Below are 18978 nucleotides of genomic sequence, written 5' to 3'. Positions count from 1 at the left end.
GAGGTTGAAAGAATAAAAAGCCACATTATAGAGAGAAGGTGACATTTAGAACTGAAAATTAGGCTGCAAGTGAGTAAGGACCAGAGCTCTGAGCCTCCTGGCAGCCAACGTAAAAAGGGAAAGGAGAGAAGTACCAACCTGAAGACACTGATGAATTGGGAAGTCATTAGCTGGGGCCGCAGCTCCTTCACCTCTGCCACGTTCCCTAAGAGTCCTAGCATATTCCGATGCAGTTCCTGCTTCTCTGGGAATTCCTGGCAAAATAGAGCCATTGGGTCCACATCAATTAGTACATAATTAGTGTCTGGCATTGTTAGCCTAGAAGTTTTATGAGTATCCATCTGGCCCATTCTAACTGTATAAAGAGGGGGTGCAGTATGCTGCCCTCCTCCCTTCTTGTGCACTTAGGACAGTACAAGAGATTAAAATGGTGGGGGCTCCTTGCCACAAAATCAAAGGCTGAGTGGAGATCTGACCTATCAAACTGCCAAAAAGGCAAACATGGTTCTATTTACCAAAGCTCAAAATATTAGTTTAAGGGACTCCTCTTAGAGACTAGAATAAGAAAATAAAGGACGAGTATTGGGATAAACAGACCATCCCACTGGACAGAATTCTGTCCAGCTGATATCCTAGTGGGCCTCAGCCAGACCGTGGGCTGCCTGAGGAATCACTGAAGAGCAGGCTGGGGCTGGGTCTCCCTCGGAGGGAGGGCTCCACGAGGGCCCGCCAGGCCATGTGGGCCGGAAAGGCTCTGGAGCCCCTGTTAGCAGAAACCCTGGGTGGTGCGCACCGCCCTCCCACAGGATTTGTGGGGAGAGGGGTTGCTGGCGGATTTGCTGATGGGGAGCCTGGGGACAGAAGAAAGGCTGTGTGGCCACACGGAGGCTGTGCCATGGGAGACAGGCTACCTTCAGGCAGTCCAGGAAGAGTTTCATGCCGTTGAAGTTGAGGAACATCTCACAGTTGTCGGGCGTCTCGTCCGTGATGTTCCACAGGGCGCTCCAGGAGAACTCCATCACCTGGTCACACTGAGGGGGGCGGAGGGCTCAGTGCGGGCTCCTGGCACCCAGTGTGGGGGTCCCCTGGCAAAACATGGACTCCCCCTAGGGGCGAACCAGTCCCCTCTCGGGCTGGGGAGGGGCAGTGTTGCTCCATGAAGCCCTGACTTACTGTCTTGTCCAGCAGCTTCTTCTGAATCAGCTTCAGCATGGTCTGTGGGCAGAGAAGAGAACTCACAGGGGGCGGGGGCTCAAGAGCTACCCTGTCCCCCAAGAACCAAGACAGAGAGAAGAGTCAGCAATTCCGTTCCTGGTTAATACCTCCTGACAAGACCAAATCTGAGTATCTACTTGGGAGGCTGTTTGAAGAAGTACAACCCACAGGTGTGGTGCTTGGCATGGAGGCCTGGGTGCTAGTCCTGGCTCGGCCCTGACTCCCTGTGTGGCTTTGGGCATGGCCTCCCTCTCTGGGGGCTTCAGCCTCACCAGAGACAAAATGAAAGGAGGAGACTGGATGTTCCTTCATCATTCTTTCCTTCCCTTCTTCAGCAAGTATTTATTATCTCCCCACATGTCCCAGACCCTGTGCTAGAAGTGCTGGGTATGCAATGCTGGAATGAACAGCATGGCATCTTTCCCTAAGAGCTCACAGCCCTGCCATTAAAACAGATAGTCCTTCATATGCTTGCTTAATCCTAGCTGGGAAAACCTAATGGGCTACCTGGTCTGAGGAGGCAGGAGTGACTTGGATAGTGGGACCAGTGGGACACATGGAGGAGTTGGGAGAGGTGACAGAGTGTCCTCGGTGGAAGATATCTATGGGGCTTGTAAGCCATTCACTGTGAGGCAATTCTTCCTTTCGTCCAGCCTAAATTCCTCATGAGAGAGTGGGGTATGGAAGGGGTGGGCCAGCACGCACGCACGCACGCACCACCACAAAGCCCATCTTGCCCACGGCCTCCTTGTGGTCATTGTCCACCTGGCAGACCAGGGCATTGCACAGGTGCACGGCGATGCGCTGGATTGACTCATCCTGCCGCGTGGGGTTGAGGATGCTCAGCAGGAGCTCATTGACCCGGCGGTACTGGAATTCCAGCTCCTCAGGGATGTTGAAGTTGCAGAGGGTCAGGCAGCAGTTCCGCTGGACCTGGGTCAGGACAGGAGACAGGCAAGCACAGTCAGAGTCAACTCGGAGGCTGAACCCGAGGGGCTCTCTATAGGTGTGAGATCACCAAGAGCTGTGGTAGTCCAGGAAGCCTTTCTGAAGAGGACACTATCAAACTATTATTTTTCAAACATTTTTTTAAAAGTGAAATATAATATTCATTCAGAAGAGTGCATATAAGACAAATGTACAATTCTATAATTGTAAAGCAAACAAGCTTTTCAACAACCCGACTAAAGATACCACTATCTCTGCTTTTCTATTTGGAAGAATCTCTAGCATCTTGTTTCTTTTTGTTCAGTCATAAGTTTGCAAGATCAACCATGTTGTATGTAGCAGAAAGGCACTTGCTTTTTCATTGCAGTATAGTATTTTAATCTGTTCCTCCATTTCACTGCTGGTGGGTGTTTGAGTGGACTTCCAATTTGGCTTCTTAAAACAATGTCTTGTACGTGCATCCTGTGTCCATGTGTGTGGGCTTCTCTAGGGCACATGTGAGGGGTGGAGCTTCTAGGTCATAAGTGTGCATGTCCTCAACTTTCCCAGGTAACACCAGACTACTGTCCAAAGCTGCTGCAGCAGTTTTCACTTCCACTGGCAAGTGAGTTCTAGTTGCTCTAAACCCTCAGTTTCTCTTTGAGTTGTCTGTGGGCTTTTTAAATAATCGTTTTAACAATATTCTTAATGCATTTTCCTCATAACTTAATTTCCTTCCATCCTTCCAATATCTAATATTGGCAGTTCACCATACTTCATTAACTGTGTAATTTAGAGGATATTACCCTTAGTTAACTCTTTGTCTCTCCCCTCACATACACATTTTTAAACATCTGAGACAAAATTTTTTTTTTAAATTATAAAATACTCACTGAAAAATGTTCAAATAATAATATCTGAGCAGAGAGTTAAAGTTCCTCACTTCATTCCCCAGAATGTTTAAAATTTGGTGCATAGCCTTCCAGATTTTTCTACCATGCAAACACAAGTATATATTGGGGAGAGTGAAGAGACAAAAAAATATATATACTCTTAAAACTTATCTTCACTCATCAATATGCAGTTGTTGTAAAGACATCTTTACAACATTAGGATGTACAAATTTACCATAATATCTCACTGTGTGGGTGGGTCATACATTATTTTTCCAGGGCCCTGGTACTAAAACATATCAGTTTCCTCTGATTTCTGTTTAATCAGAAAGGGTGGATTTAAGTATATATTTTCCTTTAAGTAAATTTCTAACTGTGGAATACTTAGGCCAAAAGATAAAGGCATTTACAGTCTGGGCAGGTTCTGCCAGTTAACCTGCAGAAAGGTTGTACAATCCATCCCTCACCCGTGGGAACTGCAAGAGGGCTCTTCCGCCTACTCTGGTCAACTGTGGATATCATCAGTCTCTTGAGATTTTACGCGCTATTTCATTATTTTAATTTCCATTTCTTTGATAGAGTTGATTAATTCATTTGGGAGTCCTCAACCAGCATTTTTTCATTAAAAAAATGTAAAAAACACCATTTTTCATGGATTATAAAATCTATCTCAAAGTAGTAAAAACAGTTGCTCTATAGCCTTGAACTGACAGGCAGAGGGAAAGGGGGTCTTCTCATTGCTGCGGAGGCTACATCCCACAATAGCCTTCGGGGAGGTCAGTTTGAGAATACATACTAAATGCTTTATAAATACAAACACTCACTGTCCCAGCAATTCTACTTTTAGACCTGTTATGTAGTCAGCAAAGCTTTATTTCAAATAGCAAAAAATTAAAAAGCAAGCAAATGTTCAACAGTGGGGGCTCGTTCAGTAACCAGAGGCCACGTGTTCAGGAGTGGGGGGATGGGGCTTAGCCACTGCCTCTGAGCTCCAGCACAGAGTCGCCACCGGGCGGCTTCTCCCTGAATACTGAATGTTGGACCTCATGCTGACACCGACAATTACAAAATTGAACCATTACAACCAGCTGTCTGGGGGAGGAGAGCTGCAATTGTGAACAGCTTTCACTTTGTAGTTAATACATTTTCATATTACTCAGATTTGTTTCCTAAGCATTAAGTATCTTACTTTTGTAATCAGAAAACAAACATTATTTAAATATTTTTCTTGTAAAAATGTTGATAATGGGAGATGTTCACATTCACAGGACACTGCTGAAATAAAAATCCACATTACACAAAGGGTATGCATAGAATAATCCCATTTACCAAATGTGCAAATGTGCATAGACTAAAATTCAGAACAGTAGATATCCAATGTTAACAGTGGCTGTCTCTGGGTGGTGGGGTTATGAGTGTTTTCTTCTTTATATCTATAATTATAATTTTTCTACATACAGTACATTTTTTTATTACTTTCATAATAAAAGCAGCTATTGAAAAAATACCCAAGAGAGTATTACTGGGCAGAAGGGCTGAGGAGTCAGCATGAGCAGAGGCCTAGAGGCAGGACAACAGGGTTCCTGGGGGGAGGGCGGCAGTGGGCGATGGACCGCTCAGTGGGGCTGGGTTATCGGGCCCCAGAGTCTGGGAGCAATGCTATGGAAAGGGGGAGTTGGGCGGGGCACTCCGTGCCAGATGAGAGAGGGTGAGAGCAAGCATGGGACCCTGAGGGACCTACGGGCCGTTTGCCGAGGCTGGGGCATGGGTGGCAGGAAAAGGGTGGCTGGGCCAGAGCGTGCAAGGCCATAGCGGGCAGGGGGCTCACCGTCACCTCCTGGTAGGATTCCATGCCGTTCAGCACCACCTGGATGACCTGCCGGCGCAGCCTGACGCTCTGCTCTGAGCGGTACTCGGAATTGGTCAGGTAGAAGAGCGCAGCACTGCCTGTCACTTGAATGTTCTTGTCGTACTTGTGGCACTTGAGGGCCGCGATGACCAGCTGTGTGAAGACAGGGTACGGCCCAGGTTGGCAAGTCCTGGTAGAGTTGCACAGGGACAGGCCCAGGGCTCTGCGAGGGGCTGGGACAGGTCCTCTGGGTAGGGCTTACCCTGGTCCCGCTCTGAGGGCACAAGGGCAGGTTGGGCAGCAGAAACCAGGGCAGGGCCATGGTTCTGGGGCAAGTGAGGCACTGTGGGGCAGGCTTGGGGCTCGGGAGGTAGGACTGCCAGTGTCCTGGAGGCAAGGAGAGGGTGTAGAGAAGGGACAGGGGCTCAGCAGCCAAGTCCAGTACCCCCCGGTGGGGAGGGACAGGAAACTAAAGGACTCCCCCACCGGGGTTGGGGCTGACCTTCAGGGCCCGCAGAAGTTGGTTGCAGCGCTCGATGCGTGCGATGTCAAAAAGCAGGTTGATGGCCCGTGAGGTGATCTCAGGTCTGTGCTCTGTGTAGGCCTCAATGGCGTTCAGCACCTGCTCCTCGTTTTTGTCCCCACTTACCTGGGGATGGAGCATGCTTAGGACCACCCAGAAGAGACCAAGTGGTGGGATCCCCAGATCCCAGCTACATATCTGGCCCCAGGGCAGATACTCTAGGGTCCCAGCGCAGACCCTTCCCTCCTCCCAGGGCTCCTCATTCCACCCACCCCATCCCCTCACTTTGTAGGCTGGAATGTGCGTGAGGCGGCACAGGGAGGTCTCGAAGAGCCCAAGGAACTGCAGCGGCCTTTTCAGAGCCCGGAAGGGCATGATGCTGCTCTTGGAAGGCTCGATGCTGGGGGAAGAGGGTGCTGAGGTCAGGGGCTGGGGGATGCACTGCTTCAGCATGAAGGAGCATTTCTCCCTGAGGGTGGCTAGGCATTTACCTGGGGTCCCCTTCTAGGCCCTACAGCCTCATCTTTTTTTTCTTTTTAGGGGAAGGGACACCCCTTAATGGAAGTATGGCAAGAACACATTGTAGAACATGTGGGATGGGAGATGTTGCTGCCATCTTCAGAAAATATCACCTGCTGTTCTAGTGAAGATGTGTCACCTTTGGGTCCCACCAATAATCATGAAGGGACATGCCCACCAACCAAACCCGGCTAAAATGTGGCTGGGGATTGGGCTTATGACCCAGTATAGCTGGATGGGTTTGAATCGGATCTCTCAACTAACCAACCCAGAAACCAACCCATCTGCTACAATACCTCATGCATGGCAGAGACTGCCAGCCTCATATTACCACCACTACTGTCTCTGGCCAGTCTGGGCGTCATAATTCCCCAGTCACTCTTTGCACTTGCACCTTCCAGCCTTTGCACATGCTGTTTCCTCTGCTAGAACACCCTTCCTCTGGCAAACTCAGAATGAGATCTCGCGACAGCTTGGATGCCATTCCTCCTCTGTCCTCCTTCCTGGTCCTCAGGGCAGCCCTGAAGTCTTGTGCTTCTCCTACCAAGCCCTAATCACGACTTGTCTGTCCCCACTGGCTCACATAGACTCCAGAGAACAAGGCCTGATTTGCTCCTTTATCTCTAGCACCTAGCAGGGCACTTGGCAGAGGGGCACTAGGTAAATGCTTGTTGAGTGACACCCTGCCAACAAGCATGGCAGGTGGGTCCCCACCTGGTCTGCCCGGCTTCCTCGTCCATCTTGGAGATGCTGCAGTTCTCTAGGATCATGTGGCCAGAGATGTCCAGGGACATCAGGTTCCCCAGTTTCTGCACAAAGAGGCTCAGCACCTTTCGAGTCAGTTTGAACTTGTAGTAGCTGGAGAGGCGGTCTCGGGAGATGTCCAGGTGTCTGGAGATTGGGGTGGGGCCACAGGTCAGGAGCTGGACCCAGGTTGGGGCTGCCTCGTGGACCCCTGCTCTGTTGGTCTGTAGCAGGGGAGGGCCCATCCCTCCCCCTACAGAATGCTTCAGGGCATTCTGGGAAAAAAATCTCCTGGGACCCAGGTGTCCTGAACAGCCCTGATCCAGGTGAAACACTGGGTTTAAGGAACAGGACTGTCTCTTCCATCCCCACCTTCTGCCTGGCCAGGGGCTCACGGGCCTTCTGGGACTGATAACACCCACCTCCCCTGCCCGGCCCCAGTGAGCTCTGGGCTGCAGCTCACCGCAGCTTGTGCAGCTGGACAATGACACGGATGTGGTCATCCGACAGGTCCATGTTGTAGAGCACAAGGGACACCAGGCTATCTTTCCACTGAGTTAGGAAGGCCGCGTCGCTTGTCTGAATGCCTGAGAGGTCCAAGGCAGCCAGCGAGTTGAGTGGCCGCAGCAAGGACTCGACGGGGACCCCATCGATCATGCGGCCCAAGTTGAGGAAGCGCAGGCGGTTAAAGCCCTCGAAGGTGAAGTCCTTGACCAGCACCTGGCAGGTGGGGTTGACGAGGCACTCGTCTTCACAGCCCCCTGGGTTCTCCTCCTCGTAGAAAATGTTTGCACAGCCGAAGAGGCTCAAGGACACCAGGGTGTGGCTAAAGCTCCTCAGCGTCTGCAGGCTCTTGGCAGACAGCTTCTCGCAGTTGGTCAGGTACAGCTCCACCAGGTCCTGGTAGCAGGCAGAGCTCTGTCATCACTGCCGCCCACCCCCTGCCCCAGGCCTGGGCTACAGGTGGGCTTGGGGAGGGGTCTGCACCATGGGGAACAGCACTGGAGGGGCCTTGGGATTCTTGTGCCGGAGGCAAGCAGCCTTGCCCCTGACTCGGTGTTGGGCCGTCTTGGGGCCCTCCCCACGGCCCTCCCCAGAGCTGATGATGCAGGTCTCACCTGTTTGCGAATGGCTTCCAAGTCCTGGTCCTGCACCAGGTCCTCCCGGAGGTGGATGCGGGTGAGGCGGGTGCTGCGGGGGTCCGAGAAGAGGCTGAAGAAGCTCTCGTGGGGCTCAAAGTTGCAGGCGGCATTGACCAGCTCCACGTACCTGAGGGAAAAGCAGGTCTCAGGGGAGAGGCACAGGGACCAGTCCTCCCCTCAAGGCCTGGCGCAAGCCCCCCCCTGAAAGCCTTCCCTTGTTGCCCCGGCAGCTACTTCCATCTCCTCCTTCTCTTCCTAGGAGTGACCTGTTTGGATCCTGACTACCTTACAGGTGAGATTAAGGGTGGCCCCGGGAACCAGGGGCACAAGGGAGACTTCTTGGTCATGAATGGCCTCTTTCAATAGCAAATTCCAAGCTCTTCCCCAAACTCCACCAAACTGTAGACACTTCTGTAACAAACATACACATGCACGTTCCTCATCTTTCAGCCAGCTTCTGGTCCCTTGATCAGCCCCTCCCAGAACCTTTCCCAGCAGGAAGATTAGGCCAAGGGATTTAAAGTTTCCAGCTGGGTACAGGGCAGGTATTCAGTAAAACCCTGCTGAGATACCAGCTGATACAAGAATCTTGGTGCGCTGGAAAAGGCTTTGGAGTCAAACACTCTGGAATCTAAACCCTGGCTTGACTGTTCGCTACCTGGGCAACTTCGCACAAGCAGCTGGACTTCCCTGGACCTCACTTCCTTCATCTGTAAAATGGATATAACTCTGGTCTGCAAAGGGCCCAGTCTAGTGCCTGGCCCACACTAAACGCTCAGAACATCATTACAAGTTGGGCTCTGTCCTCAGGTCACACAAAGATTCCCACTTTCATGTGCAACTGTCTGGTCTCCAATTTTCCATCTGGGCATCTAGACTGAACTCCCACTCAGTGAGTGCACACTATACTTTAGGAGCCTCTCTTAGCAGGGAGCCCCTTGGAGGAGCCATGTAAAGATTTTCTGAATGACTCAATCTCTGTCATGGATCCTCTATTTGGACACTGGAGTGTAAACCTGTATGTTATATGTGCACAGGCACGTAGGCCCCCTTAGAGGAGTAACTCACACCTTCAGTTTCACACTCAAACATACCTGGTGTTGCAGAAGCCCATATATATACACATACCCATTCCTTCATATGCATGCCCCTCCACACACTTACTACCATGCACACGTGTGACTTTACAGTTATGGATATACCATTATTCTTGTGCACTCATGGACACCCATGTGCATGTATACCCCTCATACACATGTGCCCACAGCCACCCCCCTGCATGGCACACACCCAATGGTCCCCATCTCTCCATGCATGCTCATGTGAGACTCATGTCTCTGCCCCAGCCCTGGGCATGCTCACTCGTTGACGAGCCGGTCACAGATCTCGCTGGGCAGGAAGATGTCTGGATGTAGCCTCAGTGTCTCCTTGTCCAGCAGGCAGCCCAGTGTACCATCGAGGTTACGCAGGCAGAAGTCGCTGCAGAGGGCCATCAGGGACTCAGGGGTATCAGACGCCATGCTCGGGGCAGGCAGGTAGGCTACTTCAGGACAGGGGCCCCCAGGGGCAACGGTGACTCCCTAGCACTCACAGGATCATTGGCTGAGCCACAGCCTAGGGAAGGGGAAATAAACTGAATGAGCCACACATAAGGGCCAGAACCACCAGCTGTCCTATGGCCACTCTCTGAGTACAAAAATTAAGGCTCTGAACGTCATACTCAAATTAGCAGCTTAGCAGAGCCAGACCCCAGGACTCCTGACTCCTTTCCTGCCCCTCTCTGCTGTGCCACCACCTATGTGTGATCTGACCTGCAAAGAGCAGGGTGCCTTGTCCAAGTATTTCTATGCCTTTACAATGTCTGCGGGCAGACACTGTATGTGTTGGGGACCCAATGTTAGGTGGGTATAATAGGGGTTTTCATCAACAGCTACACTGGGGTGTCCCTTGTGAGGTAATCTAACTTGCATATAACTGTCACTATGTGAACACTTAATATGTGCCAGGGCTTTATAAACATGTCACCAATTCTCATTGTACGGGATTAGGAATGAAGGCTCTTCTCGAGAGAAATGAAAAGAGACATCCACATAAAAAGTTGTACATTAATGTTCATAGCAATATTATTCATAAAAGTCAAAAAGCAGAAGCAACTCAAATGTCCATCAAGTGATGAACTGGTAAACAAAAATGGTATGGCCACACGATGGAATATTATTCAGCCATAAGAGAAATGAAGTCCTCATTCAAGCTATCCTAGACCTTGAAAACATTATGCTAAGTAAAAGAAAGCAATCACAAAAGGCCACAGATTGTGTAACTTCGTCTATATGAAAAGTCCAGAACAGGCGAATCTCTAGAGACACAAATCTAGGTTAGCGGTTGCCTATGGCTGGGAGGCTGGGGGGATGGGAATTCACTGCTAGCGGATGTGGGGTTGCATTCTGGGGTGAAGAAGATGTTCTGGCATTGATTGTGGTGATGGTTGCACGACTCTGTGAATATATCAAAAAACATTGAATTATCTACTTTAAATAGGTGAATTGTATGGTATAGGAATTATAGTTCAATAAAACTTATTTAAAAAATGAGGTCTGCTACTACCTTCATGACCTTGAGGTAGGTAAAGATTTCTTCAATAGGACTTGTAAGGAAAAAAAATGATAATCCAATATACACTGAAGTAAAGAAACTTCTGTTCATACATATGTAAAAACTAATTTTGAGATGGACCACAGACCTCTATGTGAAAGCTTTCTAGAAGAAAACATAGGAGTGTATCTTTGTGACTTTAGAGTAGTTGATAATTTCTTCAATAGGTCACAAAAAACCACAAACTATGAAGAGAAATTGATCAGTTTTACTGCCTCAAAATTTAAGACTGTTCATCAAAAGACATCATTAAGAAAGAGAAAGGGCAAGCCACAGACTAGGAGAAGCTATTTCCAATAAGATATCCAACACAGGACAGAATATATATTAAAAATATAAAAACAACTTCTACCGACCAGTTTTTTAAAAAAAGACATAGCATCCAATTTAAGAATGGACTTGAGCAGACATTCCATAAAGGACACAGAAATGGCCAAAAACATGGGAAAAGGGATCAACACCATCACTAGCGGGAAAACCGCGGTGAGATGTCGTCCCACCCACTAGAATGGCTCGACTGCAAACGGCAGAACGATCCAGACAATGACACACCTCTACCACAGGGAAGCTATGGAACAGTGGGATGTCACCCACACTGCTAGTGGGAGTGCAAATTGGTGTGATCTGCATGTGTAACTGGAATACTGTGTGACACCATCTACCAAAGCTGGATATACACGTGTTCAATGTTCAGCGAGTCCACTCCCAGGTATATGCTCGTATCCCATGCGGCTCCATTTATGTATTACTCCATCAAGACAGAAAACAGGAAAATCTGATGTGTGGTGGCAGAAGTCAGGACTGTGGTTACTTTGAGGTTGGCTGGGTGCTGAGAAGCTTCTAATTCCTTATTTGAGTGCTGGACATACAAGCATGTTCAGTTTGTGAATACTCAGGAGCTGTGTATCATATGTGCACTTCAAAAAAATGTGTGTTACAATTCAATAAAAAGTTAAGAAAATAACCTAGACACCAAAGAGGTCCACGTTTAGATGGGATGCAGGGTTAAGTGATGATCTGACTAGTAGTGCATCCTTGGCTACCATAAGTGGCTAACAGAATGAAGGCTGAATGTTCACATTTCAAATTGAGTGAACAAGATAGAAACCAATCAACCATTTATAGAACCAAGGACAGTCAGGAATTAATTCCAACCAGAGGCTACATCAGAAAGGGAAAAAATAGGCAAAACCCAGTTATGGTATGAGAAGTCAGGATAGTGAGTGCCTGTGCAGGGGGCCGGCCCTCTGGGGTGCTGGGACAGGTGTGCTCACTGGGAAAATCCACCGGACTGCCCACTCCTGCCTTGTGGGCCTTCCCTTATCTGTGTTATTTTTCTTATTTGTGGGTTTTTTCCTAAGTGCAGGCTCTGTGGGTAGACAGATCTATGTTTCAACCCAGTTCCACAATTCACTGGTAAATTACTTAACTTCTCTGATGCTTAGTTTTCTCATCTGGAAAATGGGGATAATAATCCCCACTTCACAGGGCTGGTGGGATGAGATGTTGGGAAAATGCTTAGGCTCAGGCTTGGCATGACAAAGTGTACGACAAATGGTGGTTAGGATCCCGTCTTACAGATGAGGAAACTCAGGCTCAGACAGAGACGCTCCTGGGATTTGGACCTGGTCTCTCAGATTATGTCACATCATCTCTTGGAGGGTTCTGAAGGAGTTCAGGGCCCAGCATTGGCTTCTTGGAGCCCCCTTGTCCATATTTGAACCTTCCAGCCTGCTCGGAAAATCCAGTGGAGGTCACAGAGCATGGTGCCCTCTAAAATCGCCAGCTGTAAGTTCTGGCACCACCACTTACTGGCGACTGGGCTCTAACAGCTCTGGAGTCAGGCTGACCCAGTTTCAAGTCTCAGCCCTGCTGCGTCAGAGCAGGTGAACCTGGGAAAGTGTCTTCCCCTGTGTCTCAGTTTCTTCTCTGAAACAGGGGGCACTGTGTAAAGATAACACGGAAGGCTACAGAAAGGGCTTGGCATGGTGGCTGGCACACAGTAACTGCTCAATGAAAAGCAGCGATCACCATCACCATCACCAGCCCTTTCTCCCACTCACCTTCCGCACTCCCCGAGCGGGGCCGGGTCTGCTCCTGCCTGGCCCTAGGCCTGTGCTCCCTGGCCTGGCTCTCCTTCCCCGAGGCCCGTTGTGCTGCGTCCCCCTGGCTACACGACACCCTCGAGGGAAGCCACAATAAACTGGCTGCCTGGGCCCTGGGCATGGCCTTCCTTGGCTGTCATTCACCTTCAGATCCAGTGAGTCCAGTCCCCTCCAGCAGTCACTAACAGCCTCCAGAATCAGAACCAGCTTTCTGGCCTGCTCAGTGCCCTCTGACCCGCTGGCCTCCTGTTGTACTAGAAATCAGCCATAAGCACAGGGTCACCTTCAGACCTTTGCTCAGTCTGTTTGCTTTCAATGGGACCGTCCAAATTCCACTAATTTTCCCTCTTTCTACTCTAAACACTGCTCCCAGCCCCCAGGACACATTCGCTACTCTCCTCCAGGAAGCATCCCCCCAACCCTCCAGCCCCCTCTACCTCTGAACTCTCCTCCTTACTTATTTTGCTGCTGCTTATGCACCTCAGGCCTTAATGTCAGTGTCAGTTCCTCTGGGAAGCCCTCCCTGACCTGCCAGGGCTCTCCTGCTGTGTGTCCCCACAGGTCCCACCATAACAACAGACACCTTGGACTGATGCTGCTTCGATGATCCAGCCTCCTTGCCAGATGACCAGCTCCACGCGGGCGGGAGCTGCGCTGCCAGACATTACCCCTGCATGCAGTGCAGGTGGTTTATTTATTCACTTAGAAACTGTCTGTTCACCAAAAGCCCCCCAAAGATGAACAGGGCAGATGGCAGCACCTGCTAATTGCCCTCTGGCAGTGCCACCCCTGCTGCTGGGGGCTGGTGTGAGCTGGAGGTGGAAGGAGCTGTCCTCATCTTGGCATGGAGGCTGAGAGGCCCCGGGCTGGGGCCACTTGTGCCCAATCTAGCTGTAGGCTGGGCACCCTCGAGGGACAGTCATCTCTACCCCCAACTCCCACCCCGAGGGCTTCCCATTATCACGGCAGGCACTGGCCATCCGGGAATCTGGCAACTGAGGAGAGGGTGCTCTGATTATGATGGAACATGTATGGTTAAGAACTCTGTGTCTTTCTCCATCCCTTCTCTTGTAGGTTCTTGGCACCATCCTGAGCTTACACGGCATCCTGGTGGGTGTGGAACGGCATGAAGGGAGGGAGGGAACAGCAGAGCAAACAGCAGCAGCTACCACCTCCTCTGCCCTGGTTGCCTCCAGAGGTGGCGCTGAGCTACTCACAGGCTTTACTTCAGAATGTTACTTATTTAACTAACAAGTGACATTCCCTGGGATCCTGTTTGTAGCTAATTCACCATTTGAATAACAATTTGTCTAATGGTCCCTCCCACAGTCTGTGAGCTCTGGGAGGAGGGGAACCCTTTCTGTTTGCACACACCTGGGTCTGCAGGGGGTTGGGGGGGGAGGGGAGGCGATGGGAGCTGAGCCAGGCCTATGCCTGGCACGCGACAGAATAACGTTTACATTTTGCCAAGTTACCTCATTACAGCACCACGAGGCGGAGATTGTTACCCTCTTTTCTGATGTAGACCCCGGGGCTTGCCTGAAATCACACAGCTAATGAGAGTGGGATGCAATCCTAAACCCTACCCATGCTTCTCACCGAACCATTTCTTCCATCTATCCAACAGAAAGGAAAGAGAACCCAAGGTCCAGGGGAGACAGCATGAGAGCCTGTGGAGTCCGGACACCCGGCCGACAGAGAGCCTGGGGCAGCCAGAAGCTCCCAGCCTTGGGGCAGCTGCCGCCCTGGGAAATATTAACTCAGGAATGGTTGGGGCGGGGTGGGGGCGGGGTGCAGTCAGAGGTGGGGGCTAAACGAAGGCCCTATTTACAGAGGCTGGGCACTTTTCAGGAGGGAGCAGATCACAGGCCAGATACTGGGCAGGGGGAACTGCTGTGAAGGGAATAGGTTAGGGGCAGGGGTCCAGGTGAGGGTCAGAGGGCCTCCACGGGGGTCGCCTGCAGACTTACGGCAGGGTGGGGTCTGCAGGGAGATGGGGAAATGGCATCAGGGAGGAATGTGCCTCACCGCTCACTGGTGCCACCTGGAGGCAGAGGGGCCTTGGGGCTACCTGGGTTCTCTGCAACCAAACCTAACGATCATACCTATACCGAGCACGTTATTCCAAGAACTCTGCTAAGTACTCAATATGCAGAAACTCATTTAATTCTCTCAACAACCACACAAAGCAGGACTTATAATATATAACTTACAGATGAGGCAGCTGAGGCTCTGGGTGGCGAAGTAATTTGCCATGGACTCTGTATATGTACATGGGTCTGTGTGTACATGCCGACACGTATACATGTATTCATTAGTTCAAGATCCAAAGTTTCAAGCTTTCCACGTATGTTCTCATTACTGGCACAGATAACCTATGCGGGGCACATTCTGTTTTCCAGGTGGGCAAACTACGGCCCAAAGCTGTGCAGTAACCTGCCCAAGTTCCCCATAAGGGCCTGGCTCTCTTTGCCATTATGTTGAGGGTAGGAACCGGCCCTCCGAGCCTCAGCTCTCCCTTTTGCTGCATGAGCCTTCACTGCCTCCTTACAACTCTGAGTGTCCTTGGGCGCTGAGCACAGATAATCAGGTATCACTGGAAACCATTCTGTGGGCACAAATCATGCTTTGGGCACAGGACTAGAAGCTTCCTGAGGCAGGGACTGGGTGTGATCCATAACATGGTGCATGGCATTGATTGCAGGTGAAGGAGCCTCAGCTCCATGAGGTCCGGGGCAATATTTACCAGCCTCAAAATTCATTAGGGTCTCTACCTGTCAATGTGCTGTGGACAGTATCTACTTTATGGGGTAGATGCCATGAAATAATGGCAAAAAGGTAGTAACTAATAATTACTGTGATTTCCTAAGAATAATGCTCGGAGGGACCCTTCTGTTCATTTCTGAGGCTGGAAACTTAGCTTCCCTGATTGAGCCAGCTACAGGATATTTGTCCTGAAGCTGAGGTACTGAAGCTGTCTGCCCAAAAATATGTCTGCAGAATCCTGATGGCATTCATGACAAGAACCATACCTCACTTTTGCAGAGAGCCTCAGAGTGCACTGAATTCTTTTACAACCTGTGTTTCACATCATCCTCCCAGTAGCCTTCATAATTAGCATACAGACAGGAAAACTCAGGCCCAGACAAGGAATGGGACTTGCCCAAGTTCACACAGTGAGCCAGCAGCAGAGCCAGGGCTTGTACCCAGGTCCCCAGATGGCTAGTCTAAGGTTCTACCCACAACAGCCTGCCCCAAGCTGCTGGCTCTTAGTATCTATGTGCCCCAACCTGTCATTTTCAAATCCTCTGGCTCAGTTACCCTACTCAGCTTATTACCTGAGCCTGATGACGTAGTCCAGGATTGGGAGGGGAGGGGGGAGATCAACCATTGTTATGCTTCCTAACAGGCAGGCTGCAAAATCTCAGCCTCTGCTGGGCACTTCAGGGACCAACAGTCTCCATCAGCATATCAGCCACACACGCCAACCACATGTCTAGGGCCAACACACACAGCCCTTCCCAAACTGTCTCCATGGCATATTTATGTCAACAACACCATTTACCTATTTTATGTGGCCGGATGGGGACTTGCTGGACTTCTTAAAAAAAAGCCCCCATCACCTTCTACTGGCATCAAAAAACCCAGGACCAAGCCACCATCCTCCCTGTAGGTGACAGGAAGTTTCCATTTTGTGTCCTGCACTGTTCTCCAAAATTCCACTAGCTCAGGGAGGTGGCCAGAGCTGGTGTCACCACCAGCTGGTGCTAAAAGAAAAACTTTGGGGGAGATACATGCACACAGTTCCTCTTCCTCATCACCATTGCCATCATGACGACTATATACTAAGGACCTACTTGCGATGTGCTGAATAGTGCACTAAGCACGCCAGCGAGATCTCTCATTTAGCCCAACCCTACTTTACAGATGAGGAAACTGAGGTGGAAAAAGGCCACTTGCTCAAGTTCTGACAACCAGGCAGCGGCATGATCTGATTTAAATACAGGGCTCTGTGGCTATTTTGTATTTATTCCACCAATGGTTATTTCAAAGATGGAAAAAGGGTACTTACAACACCCAGCCAGAGCACAATGGCCATTTGTCATCTAAACAAATCTATATTTTCTCTGACCACCAGGCACTTAACTTAGTACAGTTCTGAAACGGTGCCCCATTAGACACCCTGTGACCATGCATTACAAGGACAGCCTCTGATATCCTCCCCACCATTATCCGGGCCCCAAACACTCTTCCCCCCCTTCACTCTGCTCTAGCCCTATGGCCCTTTTGCTGTTTCTTAAAATCATCAGATATATACCTCAGGACCTTTGCCTTTGTTGTTGAATGCACTGCCTCCAGAGTGCTGTATGGCTTGCCCCCCCCAGCCCACTCCCTCCAGGTCTCTGCTCAGATATCACCTTATTAGAGACCTTCTCTGATTGCTCTCTCTCGAAAGGCGACCCCACTCTCTGGCCCTTCCCATGGCCCTTTCTCCTGTATTTTTCTCCACAGCCCTTATTGCCAGCCTACATATTGTATGTTTATTATCTGATGAATGAACCAATGAACTGAAACAGAGAAACCCCTCACCACTGGCAAACACCTCCTGCTCTAAGTACAGCCTCCTGCGACCCTTTTCAAAGCTGTCTTCAATGCTCACTCTCACCAGTTCAACCCTGAAGAGAAACATTCTGTGGGAAAGATCATATGAGGGAGATTTTCCTGTGGAGGCATCAGGCATCCCCTTTAAAACTGAAGGCGCTGTCAGGCACAGGCAAAGACTGGAAACCTTGGACCAAAGAGCAGCCAGGTCAAGTTCCACCCGCACAGCTACAGCGGCCAACACCATCAGTTTCACTTTCAACTCACCTTTCGGGCTCCACTGGCCCTCAGGTTTGCAACCCCAACCCATCCCGTTCCCACCCTGCTGGATTTCCCTGCACCATGTCATCCCTTTTGGGAACTGCTCCAGAATCCAAGCCGTCCCTGAGCTTTTAAGCACTGCTTTGGGGGAACTTAAGCTCATCCAACAGGTAGGAGGGGCAGAAGCTGGCCCTTTCAGCCCTACATCGATCCCCCATTTTGTAGGCGCATCTGACAGGGCGTCATTTTCTTTCTGGAGGACGGGAGCTCAGTTTTAAAGGCACGTTCCTCAGACCTGGCGGCAGGGGTAGAGAAGGGAGCCCTCCCACCGTTGGCTGAGAAGGACCTGTGCAAGTGGTTGCAGCGGCGATGCTGAGGCGCGGGAGGCAGGAGGGGACGCGGGGGGACGCAGTTACATCCCTCGGCCCCGGGAGCGGACGGGATGCTTCCTCGCCGAGGAGGAACGCAGGCTGCGACCCGGGAGACTCTTGGTCCGGAGCGCCTGGGCAGGCAGGGGACATCGTCAGGTTAGGGCCGGGGTCTGGCAGGGCCGGGGGTCGGCGGGGCGGAGCTTGCGATCCCGGGGACTGGAGCCCCGGGCGGGAGGGGGTCGCGCCGGGGGAACCCCGCGGCCGTTACCTTGCCCTTAGGGCTGCGGGCGGGGCGGAGGGCCGTAGGGTGCTGCCTCCGGGGCCCAGCCCCTCCCCCGATCCGGCTCCCACGGCTCGGAGCCTGCAGCCGCCGCCGCCGCCGCTGTCAACAAACCCTGGGCGCGTCACTTCCGCGGACGCCCCTTAGCAACAGCGAACGGGTTCCCCCGATGGGTCCCGGGGCGAACGCGGGCGGCGGCGGCAGAAGGTTCCGAGGTCCCGCCGCGGCTCCTGTCCCGGGCAGCTGGCTGGCTGCTGGCGGGCGGGGGAGCGGGTTGGGCTCCCCCCGGCCCCTAGGCACGCTCCTCCCGCGCTCCCCCCGGTCTGTAGGGGCCCGTTCCTGCGACACCGGGGTCGGGGCCCGCTCTCGCCCACGGTTCTCCAGAGCCCCGGCGATGGCAAAGGGCGGGCCTGACCCCGCCGCACCTCGCCAGCACCGACGGCTCTCTGAGCAGCCCCGGCGTCCAGGGAGCTCGCGCCCGCGCTCCCCGCGCAGGGACCTTCCGCCTCCCCGCGCGCTGCCCGCGCTCCAGCTGGAGACCGGCCACCTGGCAGCTCGGCCGTCGCAGAAGTCAGGAGTCGGCCTTGGCCCCTGCGCCTTCCTCAGCAGCTCCTCTTCCAGTCGCATAGTCCCGAGGATCTCAAACCAGGCCTTTCTCTCCGACCCCAGTAGTACCCGACTCTGTCCACCACCATTTCTTCTCTGGATTTCTGCAAAAGCCTACTGACGCAACTCTGCTCCTTCCCCCCACTCTCTCCACGGTTCCCGAGTGATTTTCCCAAAGCATAAATCTGCTTAGTACCCTTAACGTAGGCGACGAGGACGATCGGTCTCCTGTCTCCTCCAGCCGCTTGTCCTCCTTCCCCTACGTGCTCTCCCTTCCATTCTCCAATCC

At 51.5% G+C, this 18978-nt stretch overlaps 1 protein-coding gene across 8 annotated transcripts in view; it reads right to left on the bottom strand.

Moving 5' to 3' along the window:
- ZER1 (zyg-11 related cell cycle regulator) overlaps positions 1–18978 on the bottom strand; it is a 25406-nt gene extending 6428 nt beyond the window's left edge. For 2 of the 8 annotated variants that reach the window (XM_073223496.1, XM_073223523.1), the window contains exons 1-13: positions 18072–18225; positions 17779–17934; positions 9175–9426; positions 7789–7939; positions 7134–7570; positions 6641–6817; positions 5693–5807; positions 5387–5533; positions 4864–5037; positions 1933–2148; positions 1174–1215; positions 912–1031; positions 139–254 (exon numbers count right to left, since the gene is read on the bottom strand). In XM_073223496.1, the coding sequence (XP_073079597.1) occupies positions 139–254; positions 912–1031; positions 1174–1215; positions 1933–2148; positions 4864–5037; positions 5387–5533; positions 5693–5807; positions 6641–6817; positions 7134–7570; positions 7789–7939; positions 9175–9332 (1853 nt within the window). In that variant the 5' untranslated portion in view covers positions 9333–9426; positions 17779–17934; positions 18072–18225. Of the gene's footprint in view, positions 1–138; positions 255–911; positions 1032–1173; positions 1216–1932; positions 2149–4863; positions 5038–5386; positions 5534–5692; positions 5808–6640; positions 6818–7133; positions 7571–7788; positions 7940–9174; positions 9427–17778; positions 17935–18071; positions 18245–18630; positions 18859–18885 lie in introns of those variants that run through there. The other 6 variants (XM_073223500.1, XM_073223538.1, XM_073223518.1 and 3 more) reach the window with 6 other exon arrangements.

Source organism: Manis javanica, chromosome 2, assembly GCF_040802235.1.
Source record: "Manis javanica isolate MJ-LG chromosome 2, MJ_LKY, whole genome shotgun sequence".
NCBI classification, from domain to species: domain Eukaryota; kingdom Metazoa; phylum Chordata; class Mammalia; order Pholidota; family Manidae; genus Manis; species Manis javanica.
Note: the sequence above shows the minus strand (reverse complement) of the source record. Positions and strands in the feature narration are given on the sequence as shown.